Source organism: Amblyomma maculatum, chromosome 2 (assembly GCF_055883805.1).
Source record: "Amblyomma maculatum isolate TAMU_Amacu chromosome 2, ASM5588380v1, whole genome shotgun sequence".
Lineage (NCBI taxonomy): Eukaryota > Metazoa > Arthropoda > Arachnida > Ixodida > Ixodidae > Amblyomma > Amblyomma maculatum.
In genome coordinates, this window is record NC_139345.1 from 83,991,106 (window position 1) to 84,007,489 (window position 16,384).

Sequence of the window (16,384 nt, forward strand, 5' to 3'; positions counted from 1 at the left end):
GCGCAGCCAAGCTGACCGGCCTAGCCGCTGCATGTGGCTACTGCCTACAATTGCAACTGGTAGTTTGAATTGCTAGCGAATTGCGAGTAATATTTTCCGCAAATGGTATATTTGTTATTTTACTTTACTTTTATGTCGTTTTTTCATAACTAATTTTTCGTTTCACGATTCTCGTTTGGCGCTAATATTTTTGTCGTAATCGCCCTTGGAATTTTCTTTGGACATGCCACTACCAGCCGATCCCCCCCCCCCCCCCTCCCCTCCTCCGTGGGTGCATACCATGTTTCTGGAGGCCAAGAAGAAGAAGAAAATCCGCGTGCCACTGACCATCCAAAAGCGGGCGCATTTTAATTGCAGCATTAAGAAAAGCGGACTGGAACATGCAGGGGTACGTGAGCATGTTCATCGTCATGTTCCTCTTCCTGTTCTGCATCCTGTATATGGTGCCGGTTGTGCGCGCCGGGGCGCACATGATAGCCCTCGCATTGGTCGTCATAGTTGTCTCGCACTACTGCGCCGTCTGGCTGCTCAAGGTCCTCGCTTACAAGGTGGTCATGCCAAAGGGCAAGATCGTCGCCATCACGCGCTGCGACAGCGGCTACGGGAACAGGCTGGCCCTGGAGCTCGGACGCCGAGGATTCACGGTAAGCAGGACATTCACGACGCTCGTTTACCTGTAAGACGGGTCAGGGCAAAGTTAAGCAGTTAAGTAAAGTTAAGCAGTTAGTTCACGACACATAAATAAGCGTAAATAAGCTACAAGCCGCCGCGGTGGCTAGGGCACTCGTCAACTTATCACAAACTTGCGGGATTGATACCATCTGCGGGGGGGCGCGTTTCGATTGAGGCGGATTGCAGAAACAACCGATTACTGTTCAATATAAACACTCAATAAAAAACCAAAGGTGGCACAAATTACTCAGGAGACCTCCAATACCCCATCTCTCAGAGACCATGGGCCGCTTGAAGACACTAAACCTCGTAATTTACAACCCAAAAATCATGGAGGACTCTAAGCTCCGCCTTTCAAGGGTATGACGTGATAGGATAGGTATACCACCCGACATTTAAAGCCCGGACTGTGCGAATTTCCCTGCGTGGCCTAAGGGTAGCATGGATTCAACGATTCTGGTAGGCTGATTCTGATATCACCCTCCCATATAAAAATAGAGGTGCCAGGTGGCAGGTCCTGTCAATGAGAGTTTTGGACTATAGGGTGACCCTATCGGTAAGCCGAATAGAGTAATCGCTGGGCGTTAATGCGCATACCCAGAATGACTACCGCACACCCTACCCTTTCATCGCAGAATTCCGCGCGTGCGCATTGTGTACACTTTAATGTACACTGACATCGCACAGAGGACGGACACCTTGTTTTCGCAACCATCGAAAAGCGGTCGCCGCGATTCGATCCCGCATCCTTGGGTACAGTAGCCGAGCGCCCTAACCACTCCACCTCATGTTAAAGTATGCAGCCGGCACATAAGAAGCGCGATGATAGAGCAGGAGGATTGGAGATATTGCGGGACAGTCAGCCTTTGGAAATATACTTATGAGAAGTTAGGCTGCAGCTGTCGCCGGAGAGGGTTAATTGGACGCATATCGGAGATGCTTCTGTCCCGTAGTCGATGTACTTAGCCTAGGGACTGTGAGGAGAAATTAGGCCTGCCTAGCCAAACGCTACAAGAGAGCTCGCGAAGATACCACCTTGGCCAGGAGTATAACCAGGCTGCATAGTCTACTTATCTAATCCACTGTGGAGCTCATGCCACCCCTTAAGCTTTATGTCTAAGGTAAGGAGAACCCTTGTCCTTCTCTTCCAATACCTTCTGATCGATACGGAAGCAGTAAAGACTTGACTGTGCAACTTAAAGGCAGACCATGCAGCCTCCTTACTTTTGTACTTTTGGCAGTCTACATACCTACACCCCAACTATTAAGGGTCCTATGAAAAACTATATTTAGTAAAACTAGAAAACGCTCACGATCAATAGATATCCCATAATTCCTCTCCGCAATGCAAAACTTTTAAGCGAACTCCTTTAGCCCCGAAGATATGGGCAATCGAAAATGATGCGCTCACTCTCGTCAACTCAAGGTCCTATGAAAAACTATATTTCATAAAACTAGAAAACGCTCACGACCAATAGATATCCCATAATTCCTCTCCGCAATGCAAAACTTTTAAGCGAACTCCTGTACCGAAGATATGGGCAATCGAAAATGATGCGCTCACTCTCGTCAACTCTGCCAAGGCTGGCGCGCAAGAAAATAAAACGAGCCGCGATTGTGCCCCACTACGCCCCGTCCCGCTCGCCTAACTTGGGATCGTCGAATGAGCGGGTACCCCCAGCAAGCCCCACTGATGTCATTGGGGAGGCTTGCGCGCGGGAATGTGTCGTCCAAATCGGCTTTGAGCGATCGCCAGGAGCACTATTTAAAAATTATTTGTAAATTATAAGCTCCACGCAAGCCTTTCAAATTTAACTCGAATGCTCACAAAGACCACTACTATGGAATTCTTCCACTGCAGAATTACCGCAAGTAGCATTTCAGAAGTCCTTTAAGGCCCACTTTAACGTAGCATTGCGCACCCCAATCTACCTAGGTGGTTGCCGGCTGTGTGCGCAAGGAAAGCCCTGGCACCAAGCAACTCACGCACCATGATTCGGGCAACATCCACGTGGTGGAGACGGATGTGACGCAAGCGGAGTCGCTGGCCGAGTTCGAGAAGCGCGTGCGAAATTTTTGCAAGGACGACCACCACCTGTGGGCCGTCATCATCAACCTGAGCGTGGTGTCCCTTGGAGAGCTGGAGTGGTACGACGACGAGGACATGCGGTGGACCTACGAGGTGAGACAACCGCTTCACTTTGTATTCCCAGTAATTCGACAGCACTGAACGTGTTCGTTCACGAATTATAATACTCAGTGCGCAGATAATGTGGGGACAATGACGGTCTTTTAACAACTCATTAACATAGTTTCCCACTGCAAAGTATACTGCACTACTGGATCTCCGCACATTACACAGCCCGGCTATGTTGTCACAGCTACAGCTCTAGGAAGACGTGGCACCTCAGATTTCACATTCAATTAATTAAAGACATCAACGACTCAAGAATCCAAAACTTTTCCGCCTTTTTGTAGCTGCACCGCACCTCTGAGGTGGCAAACACCTGCGTCAGTTTTCATACCATAGCATTGCGTATTCTTGCCTTCTCGAATGCCCGCATCATTAAGCCGACTCCACGTATTGAACTGGCTGCAAAGTGGAAAGCACCAAAAATAAAACGCTAAAGCTCTGCCTTTAAGGGTATGACGCGGTAGCGGTAATGTCTCCCGTTTTTCAAGTCTTCTTACGAATTCTTGTTAGAGTACATGGACTTTGCTAGACGCCCGACTAGAAATCTCTTAATTTCTTCATCTATTATCTCACACGTACTCTATCATACTGTCGTGCGTGAAAGGCCATCCGACATAGATCCGTAAAGTTACTCTCTTACATCTCTTTCATTAGACCTAAGCTAGAGTATGCATGCATAGCATGGGATCCTCACACTAAGTCAGATATCAAGCACCTTGAGAAAATACAAAGAAAATCAGTTCGGTTTATATTTAATAAATTCGCTAGGTTTGACTCACCCTCTCAAACAATGATAGAAAATTCTATTCCCACACTTGAATCCCGCAGAAAACAGCTGAGGCTAGAATTCCTTTCTCTCCTAGTAAATAACAAGCTTGCAATAAACCAGTCCCCTTATATATCTCCTGCATCAACACGCTATACAAAACATCATCATCCTGACTCACTGACACCCTATTATGCTCGAACTAACACGTTTATGTTTTCCTTTTTCCCTCGCACAATATCAGATTGGAACACTAATTTACAGATGGCTATGCATTGCGATTAATATTGTATAATTTCTTATTACTTTTGTTGTTGTTCTTTGCTCTTTTTTGTACTCAACTATGCCCCTCTGCTTGGACCCAAGGGTCTGCAATATGTAATAAATAAATAAATAAATAAATAAATAAATAAATAAATAAATAAATAAATAAATAAATAAATAAATAAATAAATAAATAAATAAATAATAAATAATAAATAATAAATAAATAAATAAATAAATAAATAAATAAATAAATAAATAAATAAATAAATAAATAAATAAATAAATAAATAAATAAATAAATAAATAGCGCCATGCTTAACCAAGCCGTATACGAACCTGCTTGCGTGGCCTGCGTGTCTGACTCATAATGCAACGGTCCTGGAAGACTGGATTTGATCTCATCCTCCCATTTGAAAGGAGAGGCCAGAATTGGCAGCTCCTGGCATTTCAACCATTTCATGCGGTCAGGTGACGCCAGGCACGTGCAATCAGTGGTCAGCGATGACAGTCACCAACTACCGGCTACCAGAGCTATAAAACTTGTCGCTGGGCTAGTTGGTGACACGTTCTTAGAATAATAGAATAGAATAGAATATTTCACCACAGCTATGCCCGTGATTTTTCGCTGACTACGCCGATGACTGATTTTCTGGAGAATGAGGACTTTAATGTATGAAAGGACAGATTGAGAAGCACCAGTGACCGACCGATCTGCACCACCGTCCCTCATCTAAACCGGCTAAGTACAAAGCGAAGCAACAATATTTTTCGCTTGCGAACTCTCTATAGGCCGTTGCTAAATGTATAGCGACCACTACCTTTTTTAACCGAAAGCTTTACCAGCCCCGTTGACCGAAAGACCCGTCGGCGGCGTCACACTTTCGCGGTGCGTCGGCAGCAGTACGAAGGGTGAGCGCGCATATGGAAAGCCTTCCTTGTATGCGTGCGAGGGCGTGTGGAGTCAGAGGTGTCCGACAAGCGATGGGCTTCTTCCGCGCTGGTCAAAAGGAGGTGCTGCAACAAGTGAATAGCTGCCATGGAGTCACTGTAAATGATGTATGATGTGCGAGGAACCTCAGAGAGTGACTTCCGCGCGCGGAAGTCATTTCTTCACGGCTACAAGGCCCGCAACGGCCGGTCGGCTAGTGTCCTGTTTTGAAGAAACGTGTACGTTTTTGGGAACCCAGTGTGGGAGTATTTGCATGAGCACGGGAGTGGTGGTCGTGGCGCCGTAGGGTGCAATGTGAAGACGCGCCTGTGGCCTTTGCGGTCGTGTTCATTCTTTCGCATTATCACACCTAAGTAGTCTTAAGTATACCTATTCTTTTCTCTTCAAGCAGCCAAGATGATTCTGCTTAAAATGCAGGAGGCGCGTGAGTCCAGCTAAACGTTGTTCACCTCACGTACCGCACTATAGCGTAAAATAAAAAGAGTGACATAACAAGTAAACGATGAAGGAATTCAATAAGAACACGCTTATTCTATACCGAAAAACCCTTTGCATTTTTCCCCCTACACAGGTAAATGTACTATGCGTTGCGCGCGTGGCCAGGGTGTTCCTGCCCCTGCTACGCCAGTCTCCGTACCACGGCCGGCGCTTCGTCGTTGTGAACAGCGTGTGGAGCCGCATGGCTGTGCCCGGCACGGGTCCCTACTGCATGAGCAAGTATGCTGTGCGCTGCTTTACCGAGGTTCTGCGCCGGGAAGTGCTCAAGTTCGGCATCTACGTGGTAGGCATCGAGCCGAACCTCTACCGGCTCCCGCAGACCGAGCCCAGCTCGCTGCTCAAGTCCTACAAGTACATGTGGGACAAGCTTCCCGACGAGACCAAGGACATTTACTCTAGGGTGAGTCCGGAATATATCCGATATCCTAAAAAAAAAATAGTAATAAATATATTTAGTGAAGTATCACTATACCGAACTTGCTTAATCCGAACTACTGGTTTATTCGCACTAATGTGATTTCGCTCGCATTAAATGCAATAATCCCCGCCCCGGTGGCTCAGTGGTCAGGTTGCTCTACTGCTGAACCCAAAGATGCGGGATCGAATCCTGGCCGCGGCGGCCGCTTTTCGATAAAGGCGAAAAGCTAGGCGCACGTGTGCGATGTCAGTGCACGTTAAAGAATCCCGGGTGGTCGAAATTTCCGGAGCCTCCCTCTAGGGCGTCCCCCATAGCCTGAGTCGTTTTGGGACGTTAAAACGTTTTGGGACGTTAAAGACCACATAGAAACACACGGCTAGAAAACGACGCGGCCGGCTCCGCTCTCGAATTTAGGCCTACATTCAACTTTGCCACAGCGGTGTGGCCGTCGCTTTGCACTGGGCGTATAGCATACGGCCGTGCTTTTGACAACCTGGTGCTTGTGACACTACTACAGCTTTTAAAATATGGTTCTTAATTACAAATGCAGTTTGGAATTTTACGAATTTGAAATCGTTGACGCTGCGAAATTTTTGGTCGCATAAAAGCAAATATCTGAAGCGTTGCTCTGTTGCTAATGGACGCAAGCTTGGCAGCGTGTTAACAGCACAATTAATCGCAATTTGCGATTTTTTTTCATGCAAAAGCTTTTCTTCACGACCACAGCTGCAAAAGCCGCGTGGGATGTGAACCTTGCATAGCAACAGGCAAGCGAAACGAAAAAAAAGAAAAGGAAAAAGCGTCGGAGCAGTCCGAATTGAAACCCAGGTATATATTTCCCGTCGGAAGGAGTGAGGAACCTTGTAGATATCACCGCAAACAATCACACTTCGTGTTTTACTGACACACGAGCTGTGTATTGCACCCCATCGACTTTATCAACTTCTATCCGTGCGCGATGAGTCCAAACACACTGCTGCGTTAAAGGTGCGACGGTTTGGCTAATGGATTTAGCACAAACCAGAATTTGGATGGCTAACATCCAAATACACGTTTGTAATGAAGGAGCAATGTCAGTGAGTAATTACTCCCTGATTACAAATTTGCTCCACCTTGGGGGAATTCCCGAAATATTGAAATTCGATCAAATACGATTTTGCGCATTTCGAAAATTGAGTTGACCCTCGTCCAAAACCGACTTGGCCCACCCCCGAAATTTCGGTGCACAACCCCCACAATTATATTGTAAACTCCTAAACGTGGATGGCGAGTCAAGATTTGGACGGTTTTGCACGAAGCTGCATTGGCTGGCGGACTCAAACAATCTGTCTTCTTTTTTTTTTATGATAGCAATGGAGCGTAATTACAATCCCACAGGCAAAATGCAAAAAAGGCATATACATTACCAAGTTCCGTTGTTCTATTCTTTCAGTTTCATGTTCAGGTTACAGTTTAACGTGTGGCTGAGATAGTGATCGCAAGGTATGCTTTGTCGAAAGATTGTAGCTGTAGTTTTTGCTTTGGTTGGTATTCCACACTATGATTTTCTTGTCCAAACTCAGCAGCCTGAGTTGCTTTGGGACGTTAAACCCCACAAGCCAACCAACCAATCAGCATGAACGCCAGGAACTTCTGTCACACATGCGCGCCGCACGTAGTACAGAGAACCGTCGTCATGCGCTCGTAAAACTCGCTGCGTCTTTTTTTACACAAGTTTTAAATACGTCAACACAACCTCATTAACGCAATAAACAGGACTTTTCTAGCACTACGCCGAGATTAATAGAATATAATCATTGAGCAGTTAACGACAAAAGTTTACAGCAAGCGGTTCTGCTGGGAGAAGGGGGAGGGGGGCTGCTTTCGGCGCAGTCAAGAAAATTCTTAGCCTGAAACGCCTGCAAGCGCGAGAATGCGCCCATTTTCTATGAACAGCTTGAATACCAGGCAGCGCTAAGACAAATTTGTTCCCAGCACACGCGTGCAACAACCTTTTGTTAGCTACTTAAACAACTACTTCGCCTCAGAATGTATAGGTTATCCACATGACCGGACAAAATTGTCGACTTATGTGCGTTCATCGGGAAAATAATGATACAAGTGGGTTAACCTTATAACTTTATCCTATGTTGTTAGATGGAACCTTCCTGTTAACGTTATTTGCAGGAACAGATTTATGTCATTGCACAGTTACAGTTAACAGCCTACAAAACGTGGTTTTCCTCTCTTCTGTGGCAGGGTTACGCTGACGAAATGGAAGGCAACATTCGCAAAACGATAGCGAAAGAGCCGGACCCTATAGTGCTGGATGTGGCGAAGAAGATGCTCGACTCGGTGCAAACGATGCATCCCAGCAAGATATATCAGCCGGACCTGCTCACCTGGAAGATACTGTACACGGGATTTCGTTTGCTGCCCGACGAGATCGTAGATTTCTGGTTCACGGATGTAGCTGGACTGATGAAAACCTGAATAAATTAATCATGGCAGACCTCGCATCTTCGCTCCACGGAGCGATCCGGGATCGACGAGAGATCCCGATCTGCCATTGGAGCAGACAACTAGCGCTCCTGTTCTGCCGTTGAAATAGAATTGTTATGGCCAGACCAGAAAAACGTGCTCCGGATCTGCCATGGAATTCAAATTTCAGGGGTTGGGGCGAAGAATTCGGGCTAAAAAAGAAGAGGTCGTTTTTTATGTTTTTTTAATGTTTTTTTTTTTTTTTTAATGTCTGTGATATGCCCCGTCGGATACCAGTGTTTATCACTTCAACACTCATGGCAGGTTGCGAGTAATTACTTCACTCTGCACATAGACCAATGTCGTATCCATGAAGAAAGAAAATTAGAATGCGAATAATGAATAGCGTGTTGAGAAACTATGCGTCGCTTGAGACTATACTAGCAACAAATATTATAAAAAAAAATGCTCTTCGACATCACTCACGTAAAGCAGACATGGAATACAGTGTAAAATACAAGCAACTATGGACAGACAAAACAAAATTAACTAAATAATTAAACGCACGTGCCAAAAAGAAAAATCCGTGCTCAACGCTGTACACACACGCCAGAAGTATATCAGAGCTTTCGTATCTGCCTCGACGACTTGCGTGATACTCGCACATCGAGATATGGATTGCCGCATGCGGTACACACAATTGTTTGAATATTTACAAAAGCACAGGTACTTTGCACATCCCGACAATTCACTCAATAACTAACCTAGTAAAAGAAACATACACCAAGACATGAGCGCCAATCTTAACAGGTTGAGGGTTAAGGCTTGTGTGTTTGTGCGGCGGACTGACCAGGTGTTTGTTGCGTTTACGGAGGAAGAATGCGTATGTTTAAGCTTGTGTACTTTAAAAAATGCACTGTGTTTACCTGCTATGCAATGTACTACTAATTCAAACTTTTCTGCGCCTTCTGCTTACGTGAAATGTCAATATACTTCTACCTTTTTCCCCAACGAAGGGAGAATATGTTATATCGTGCCTTTCTGTATATTATATCCTAATTTTGGTTTCGTCTTGCTTCGGTTTCTGTTCTATGGATTGTTACTATACTTGTGTCTTTGACTGTGGATTGTTTCGTCATCTGTGACTGTGTATTATAAATATCAAGCACCTCGTCAATAAAGGGGCTTCTCAATATGAACGGCTGACGCGTGAGTCTTGTTTTTCTTTCTAGGTGGCCGCCTCGGCCCCGACGCAACACTGGGGTGTTTCAACAAGTTATTGCAAGAATCTTCGAAGGCATACCAAATACAGTGAACTCAGTGGATGACATTCTAGTGTATGCAGAAACCAGTGAACAGCTTCGACAGTACACTGAAAAGGTCATGGAGATATTGCAAGAAGCAGGTGCTAAGTTCAACAAAGACAAATGTATCTTCGACAAGCCAAAAATCAAGTTTCTAGGGCATGAAATAACCCCTGATGGACTTAAGGTTTACCAAGAGAAAGTAGCTGCAGTCAACCAGCTTGTAGAGCCCAGCATCAGAAAATCACTGCAGAGGCTGCTAGGCATGATTCAGTATCTGCAAAAATTCGTGCCAATCCTACAGAGAAGACGGCACCCCTAAGAAAATTCATGACCAAGGGTGCCGAATATATTTGCGTCCGTGAGTAGAGCAAGGCACTGAGTGAAATCAAGCAAGCCCTGAAAAGCGCACCCAATCTGGCATGCTAATTGTCAATGGGGCTATGACGCTTTCAGTCGACGCATGTTCCACGGCTTTGGGAGCAGTTCTGCTGGAAGAAGGAAAACTAATTGCTTATTGGTTTGGTAAAACTATTTCCCACAGTAGGGGTTCTGGAGGACACTCGGCTAGGCGCCAGGGGTAGAGGGCAGACCACCATGACAGAGACTCAGCAGAAGCATCCCCAAATTGGAAAGGAAGCAATCAGATATGGACGCAATAAATTTCACCAGTACATATGTGGTAGACCAGTGACTATAGAGACTGACCACAAACCAGTTGAGAGCATCGCCAGAAAACCACCGAGTAAGGCACCTCCAAAACTGCAAAGGTTGCTGCTGGACGTGCAACAGTATGCTCCTGCAATTGTTTACAAGAGAGGCCGAGAATTAGTGATGGGCGACCTATTAAGCCGAGCTTGCAACAGCAGAGGCAGCCGAAGAAGGCACAGAAAACCTTCAGGTCATGACAATTGTCCCGATGGCATCCGAGACCTGGATACCAGATTAGAGGAAGTTAGAATAGCCACAGAAAGGTAGCCAAACAATGCCAAGGCCCTGACAGAACCAGTAAAGCTATACTGCACGTTTCGGTATGAACTTTCCACGCATGAAGGAGTGCTGTTCAGAGGTGATCGTGTTGTGGTTCCAAAATCGTGGAGAAACCGCATCTTCAAGCAAATACCCACAGTACACATCGGTATAAACAATTGCTATCAAAAGAGCCAGGGAAACAATCTACTTACCAGGGATGACAGCAGACACAACTTTATAGAAAAGTGCTCAACGTGTCAAGGAACCGACAAGAAGCCACCATGTGAGCCCCTCCTCGTGAAGGAAATACCAAGTTTCCCTTGGGAAAGAGTCGCATCCGACTTCTTCAACTTCAAACGCAGAACCCATGTTCTCGTAGACAGCTACTCGAGTTATATAGACATTAAGGCATTACGTCGTGAATCATCAAAATAAGTCATTGGTGTCATGAAAAAGTGGTTCGCCACTCATGGAGTCCCCAAGATACTAGAAACCGACAATGGACCTTGTTACGCACCAGAGTTCAAGAAATTCAGCAAGTAGTGGGGATTCAAGCACGTAACATCAAGCCCGAAGTGCCCCCAATCAAATGGTCTTGCTGAGCGAGCTGTCCAAATAGCAAAAGTAATATTGCGGAGATGCTCTGAAGACAGAACCGATGTACAAATGGAACCTAACAAACACTCCAACAAACACTCTCATAGCTTGAGTCGCTTTAGGACGTTAAGCCCCCCACAAACCAACCAAACCAAACACTCCAAGAAATGAAGAGCGGTGGTTCACCAGTGCGGTGGTTGTACAGCAGAAGAACCAGAACACCAGCTCCAATGGTCGAAAAGCTCCTCCAGCCGAAAATTGTGCCAAATGTGACAAACTACGAACTAAGCGCAGTCACCAGAAAACCTACGGAGACCAACACACCAACCGGCTCCCGCAGTCACCAGAAAACCTACGGAGACCAACATACCAACCGGCTCCCGCTTTGCGCTCAGGAGACCAAGTAAAAGTATGGGAAGATGACAGGATACCTGGCACAGTTGTTCGCCACACTAACGAACCACGATCAGTCATAGTGGAGACAACGAAAGGATGTTACCAGCGCAACACATTTCAAGTGCGTCCAACAAAAGCTGATCTGCCCTATGAGACGAACCTCCGAGAAAGTTTAGAAGAATGCGACAACGGACGATCAGCTGACATGGGCTCCAGCTCAATAACCGAGGAAAAGGGCAATAACCCCACAGTGACCAAGAGTGGTTGCACAGTCAAGCCCGTCGTGAGGCTGGACCTCTGAAAAACAGCGAAAAAAGGGGGATATCAAGGTAGCTAAAGCCAGGCAAGCAAAGCCCAGCCGAGAGACGATGGCGATCCTAGAATAAAATAATTTTTGCTACACCATCGACACACCTATTAGAAGCCGGGCGCGAAGACCCCTCCCCACCTCCCATTGTGCAGCCTATTTTGGGCTCGCGATACACTCCTTAGCTGGCGCTGGACTACGGGGAGCTGTTGCTGATTGATTTGGCAAGGTCACACTCAAGGTCAAGCTACGCACATCTTGAAGGCCCGGTTAGATCTCGTGAAATAGTGCTTTCGCACTAAAATCACGAGCATGCGCTGGCAACTGACATGGCCGAGCACCCGAGCACTGACTGGACGTAGGGCTGCCTGACATAACGTTTGACAGGAGCTGCATGCCAGCTCTGGTCCTTTGATCATTTCATGGGGGGGGGGGGGGGGGGGGGGGGTAGTGATATCAGAATCAGACTGCCAGGTCTAGAATTCACGCTATCCCTAGGCTACGCAAGCACGTTAATACGGTTTGGTAAAATTAAGTGGGTCTTTATACTTCTGCTGGTGGTAGCCTACGCTATCGCGTCCTACCCTTTCAGAAGTCATCATCGTGTTCACCATAAACGGGCTGGATATCAGTATTTTGTAGACACGGCGATGCGCCCTGGGAGGCACCCCTACCGCGGCGATCGTTAGAGGTAAAATACCGGAGTCATTTGGCCTTTAGGAATGGTACGTAGCACTAGCGCTAACGCTCTGAAAACTAAGCGTCAGACAAGATTACGAGTTCAAAAATTTTGATGCCTCTGTTGTTTTTAAGTATAGCCAAATTTCAAAAATTTGCTTTATTTATACTGTTTAGAGGAGTAATACACATGCCGTATAGCGTGCCCATATAGTTAGCAACTGCCGTTGTTTTTGTTTTTTGTTTTTTTAAGTTGTATCGTATTATATATAGCATATAGTTTTCACTGTTTTTCCTTCTTTGTCTGTGGTTAAAAAAGATCTTTAGATGACATTTATCATTGAGTATAACGGCTTCTAGTTAAAAAACAAGACGTCATCGTATTGCATTATCAACTAACATATCGAAAGCTCCTGTTAACATTACTGAGAACGCAATGCGACTATATATACATTTCTTTGCGAAAGAAACTGAATGGTAATCGCACAAAAATTAAGCGCGCAAATGGCATGGCTTCGCGCACACAACTAAGAAACGACTTTGGCGCTATGTTGGTTTGCATCACCATACAGCCTGGCCGAACGTGGCCTGAGCTAGGTCAGAAAGGTTGGGCCGAGGTCGGGATTGTTTACTAGCCTTACACCAGCCGACCTTCGGCTGCCGACATAAGGCAAAAACCGAAGGCCAGCCTTGCAGACGCTGTTCGCTCCAGTAAAGCACAACATTGTCCAAGCGTTGTCAGTATAGTTTCAAATGTCAGTCCATACGTTGCCTGGATTGTCAATATAGACTTCAACAGGAAGTTTTACACTCTAGTATATGTTTGTGTGGCGTTCATATGACATTATCCTGGCGTTGAATAGACAAAAATTGAGAAAATAATGATGCGACTTAATTTGTGTCAGCATTGGGCAAAACACAAGCACGTCCTACGTGGAAAACACTGGCGACTCTCACAATATTCTACAAAGCTGAAGCAAACTATCGTCACTTTTCTAGGCAACAGATTGCAAGGAACAGCTGTCTGGCAGTGCACATACATTTCTATGAAGACCAAGTCCAGTATGTAAATCGGACAGGAAACACGTTGCGCTAAAGAAACAACGAAACAAAAACACCATCGCGCTGCGTACACACAAGTAACGGCAACTTATAGCGAATGATGTTCAAATTTAGAGCCAGTGACAACTCAACCGAAGCTATTTCGCTCAATCAACTTTCGACGGCAAAAATGAAACTTAAAAGAGGGCATGCATGATCATGTTGCTAATAATATTTATTAAAATTAAAGTCCACTCTCCCGTCTTTGTGCGAACATTATGTAAATGCATTCGCTAAAAACATGCATGTTAATTCTCAAGAAGGCTTCTTTCCGAGGCTATTCGTTCATGGAAAGCAACGGAATTTTTGTATGGACATAACTCTAGAATGGACATCAGCCGAAAATCTTAGCTTCGTCAGCTTTGTCCCTAGTTTCGGCACCCGTCGCGGTGGTACAATGGTTAGGGCGCTTGACTGTTGTGCCCAAGGATGCGGGAGGGATCGAATCTCGGCTGCCGCGGCTTCTTTTCGATGGAGGCGAAATGTAACGTGACATGCATGTTGTGTGATCTCAGTGCACGTTAAAGAACCCCAGGTGGTCGAAATTTCCAGAGCCCTCCACAACGGACTCTCATAGCCCGAGTTGCTTTGGGACGTTAAAACCAACAACACCCAAACTAACTAATCTTGTCCAACCTCGTGGGCAGCCATGGTCCTGCTTTCGTCACGCTCGATTGCCCGAACATTGGATGTCGACTAATCCTCTACCATTTGCCGATTGTTGGCTGAAAGTCTTTCTCCAACTATTAACCGTGTAATTGGCAGCCAGCCAACTTTGGATCTGAATTGGTTGGCTGAGAATGCAGGCTGCCGTGCTCTGCCAAGTCGTTTACCGACGATCGCCCGTCGGCCAATTTGAGTTGGGCAGCTCATCTTTCATGTTAGGTACCGATATACCCACGGAAGAAGCTTAGCAGTCTTCACGTTCGTACGTTGAGTACAAACCTTTATGCAGCACATTACTGTGGTAGACGTAGCCGGTATAACAAGCAAAACTGTTTATTTATACATCAGGTAATGGCGCCCGTTTTCGCTCTCCTTGGCGCGGTCGCCCATGCCGAGGTCTCCCGGCGGTCCGCCTGGTTAGCTTGCCGCTTGGGGCGCTGTCGTCAGTGGCGCCCACAACACCCCCCTTTCTTGAAAGGTTTGATCTCACAGGTCCAGTCTTTCTGGTCGCTTACAAACACGTCCACTTCTTGTGGTGCTCGTGTCCTGCAACGGTTGCAGGTGTCTTGCTGTACGTCTTGCTTGTCCTCTGTCGGTTTGTACAACGTAGGACCTTGGTTCTGATGTTGGCTGTGTTACCACGCCGTGTGATGCAGCTCCAGCGAGGATGCGCACCGCTGTGCCTGGTGGTAAGCACTCTCGGCTCCGTACCTTGTGCCGGGTGTCGTATGATTGTTTTGCACGAGCTCTGCAGGCTTCATTATTTTGTCTGAATTCGCTGTCGTCCCACTTCGGGCTAGCAGCTTCGAAGTGGTTGGTACTATGGTGTTCAGACGACGACCCATTAAGAGTTCTGGTGAAAACCCTTCCACGCTGGGTGTGGCCCTGTAGGCAAGCAGCGCTTCGTGTATGTTGGAAGACTTCCTCAAAAGCTTCTTTGCTGTCTGCACAGCCCTCTCAGCCATACCGTTGCTCTGCGGGTAGGAAGGGCTTGAGGTTGTGCGTGTGGCTCCCCAGTGATGCACTAGTTCTTTGAACTCTGTGGAAGTGAACTGTGGCCCGTTGTCTGTGCGTATTGTCCGTGGAATACCGTACCGTGCAAACATTGGCTCCAAGACTAGTGCTATGTTTTTTGTAGCTGTCCTCGGCAGCTGTTCTAGCTCGAAAAATCGGGAGTAGTAGTCTACTACTACAACATACTCTTTCCCCTCCAGCGTGAAGAGATCCATGCCGACTGTGTCCCAAGGGTGTGCTGGCAATGGGGTTAGAAGCGGGGGTTATGTTTCTGGCTTTCTGTGCTCTCTGCAAGTTGGACACTTTTCCACGTAGTCTTCAATGTGCTTGCCTATGCCTAGCCACCATATGCATTCTCTTGCCCTTGCTGGGCACCTCGTTGTGCCCATGTGGCCTGCATGAAGTTTTTCCAGAACCTCTACTCTGATGTCTGGCGGGATGATTATTCTCTCGCCTTTGAATAGCAAACCATCAACGAGCAAAATCTTACTAGCCACCTCGACGTAACTTTTCAGGTCAGGTGACAGCACATGCCCAGTAGGCCATGATGTAGTGCAGAAGGTAGCCACCCTGGAAAGTGTTTCGTCTGACTGGATGCTTGCCCCGATTCTGTCCAGCATTTGGTTTGAAGCAGGGAGCTGTTCAAGTGCTAATTCTTCAAACTCGCGCACTGCACTCTCGAGAGTTCTTTCTTTGTTTGCTAGTTTCCCAGATGGCTTCCGGGACAGAAAGTCAGCTATGTACAGCTTTTTTCCGGGAGTGTGGGACATGGTGTAGTCCTACTCCAAAAGGCGCATCCTGAAACGTTGAAGGCGGACTCAGCTCGTCAAGTCGTTTAGTCGTCAGCAGCGGTATTAAGGGCTTTTGGTCCGTTTCCACGTGAAAGGTTGATCCCAGCAGGTATTTGCGGAAATGTTCGCAAGCCCATGTGATTGCCAGTGCCTCCTTTTCGATTCGGGCATATCTTTGTTCTGTATCCGTAAGACAGCGTGATGCATATATGCCACAGGTATGAGCTTTTCGTGCGACTGCTGTAGAAGTATAGCCCAAAGACCGTATGAGGAAGCATCCACAGACACTGTGTGAGGCGACTGAGCATCGTAGTGAGTGAGAATCGGCGTCCTG

General features: G+C 46.5%; 1 protein-coding gene across 1 annotated transcript; it reads left to right on the forward strand.

The window, feature by feature from the left end:
• Window positions 1–380: 380 nt before the first annotated feature.
• On the forward strand, window positions 381–8,236 carry LOC146199166 (short-chain dehydrogenase/reductase family 9C member 7-like). The gene is made up of 4 exons (XM_084592066.1): window positions 381–644; window positions 2,609–2,854; window positions 5,420–5,746; window positions 8,003–8,236. The coding sequence occupies exons 1-4, from the start codon at window positions 381–383 to the stop codon at window positions 8,234–8,236; spliced, it is 1,071 nt and encodes a 356-aa protein (XP_084448192.1).
• Window positions 8,237–16,384: the final 8,148 nt, after the last annotated feature.

Excerpts from the sequence above, each read along its gene's own strand:
- LOC146199166 (XM_084592066.1), top strand. The coding sequence starts at position 381 with ATGCAGGGGTACGTGAGCATGTTCATCGTCATGTTCCTCTTCCTGTTC. Across the intron at positions 645-2,608 it reads TCGGACGCCGAGGATTCACG|GTGGTTGCCGGCTGTGTGCG; the intron begins GTAAGCAGGACA and ends CAATCTACCTAG. Across the intron at positions 2,855-5,419 it reads ACATGCGGTGGACCTACGAG|GTAAATGTACTATGCGTTGC; the intron begins GTGAGACAACCG and ends CCCCCTACACAG.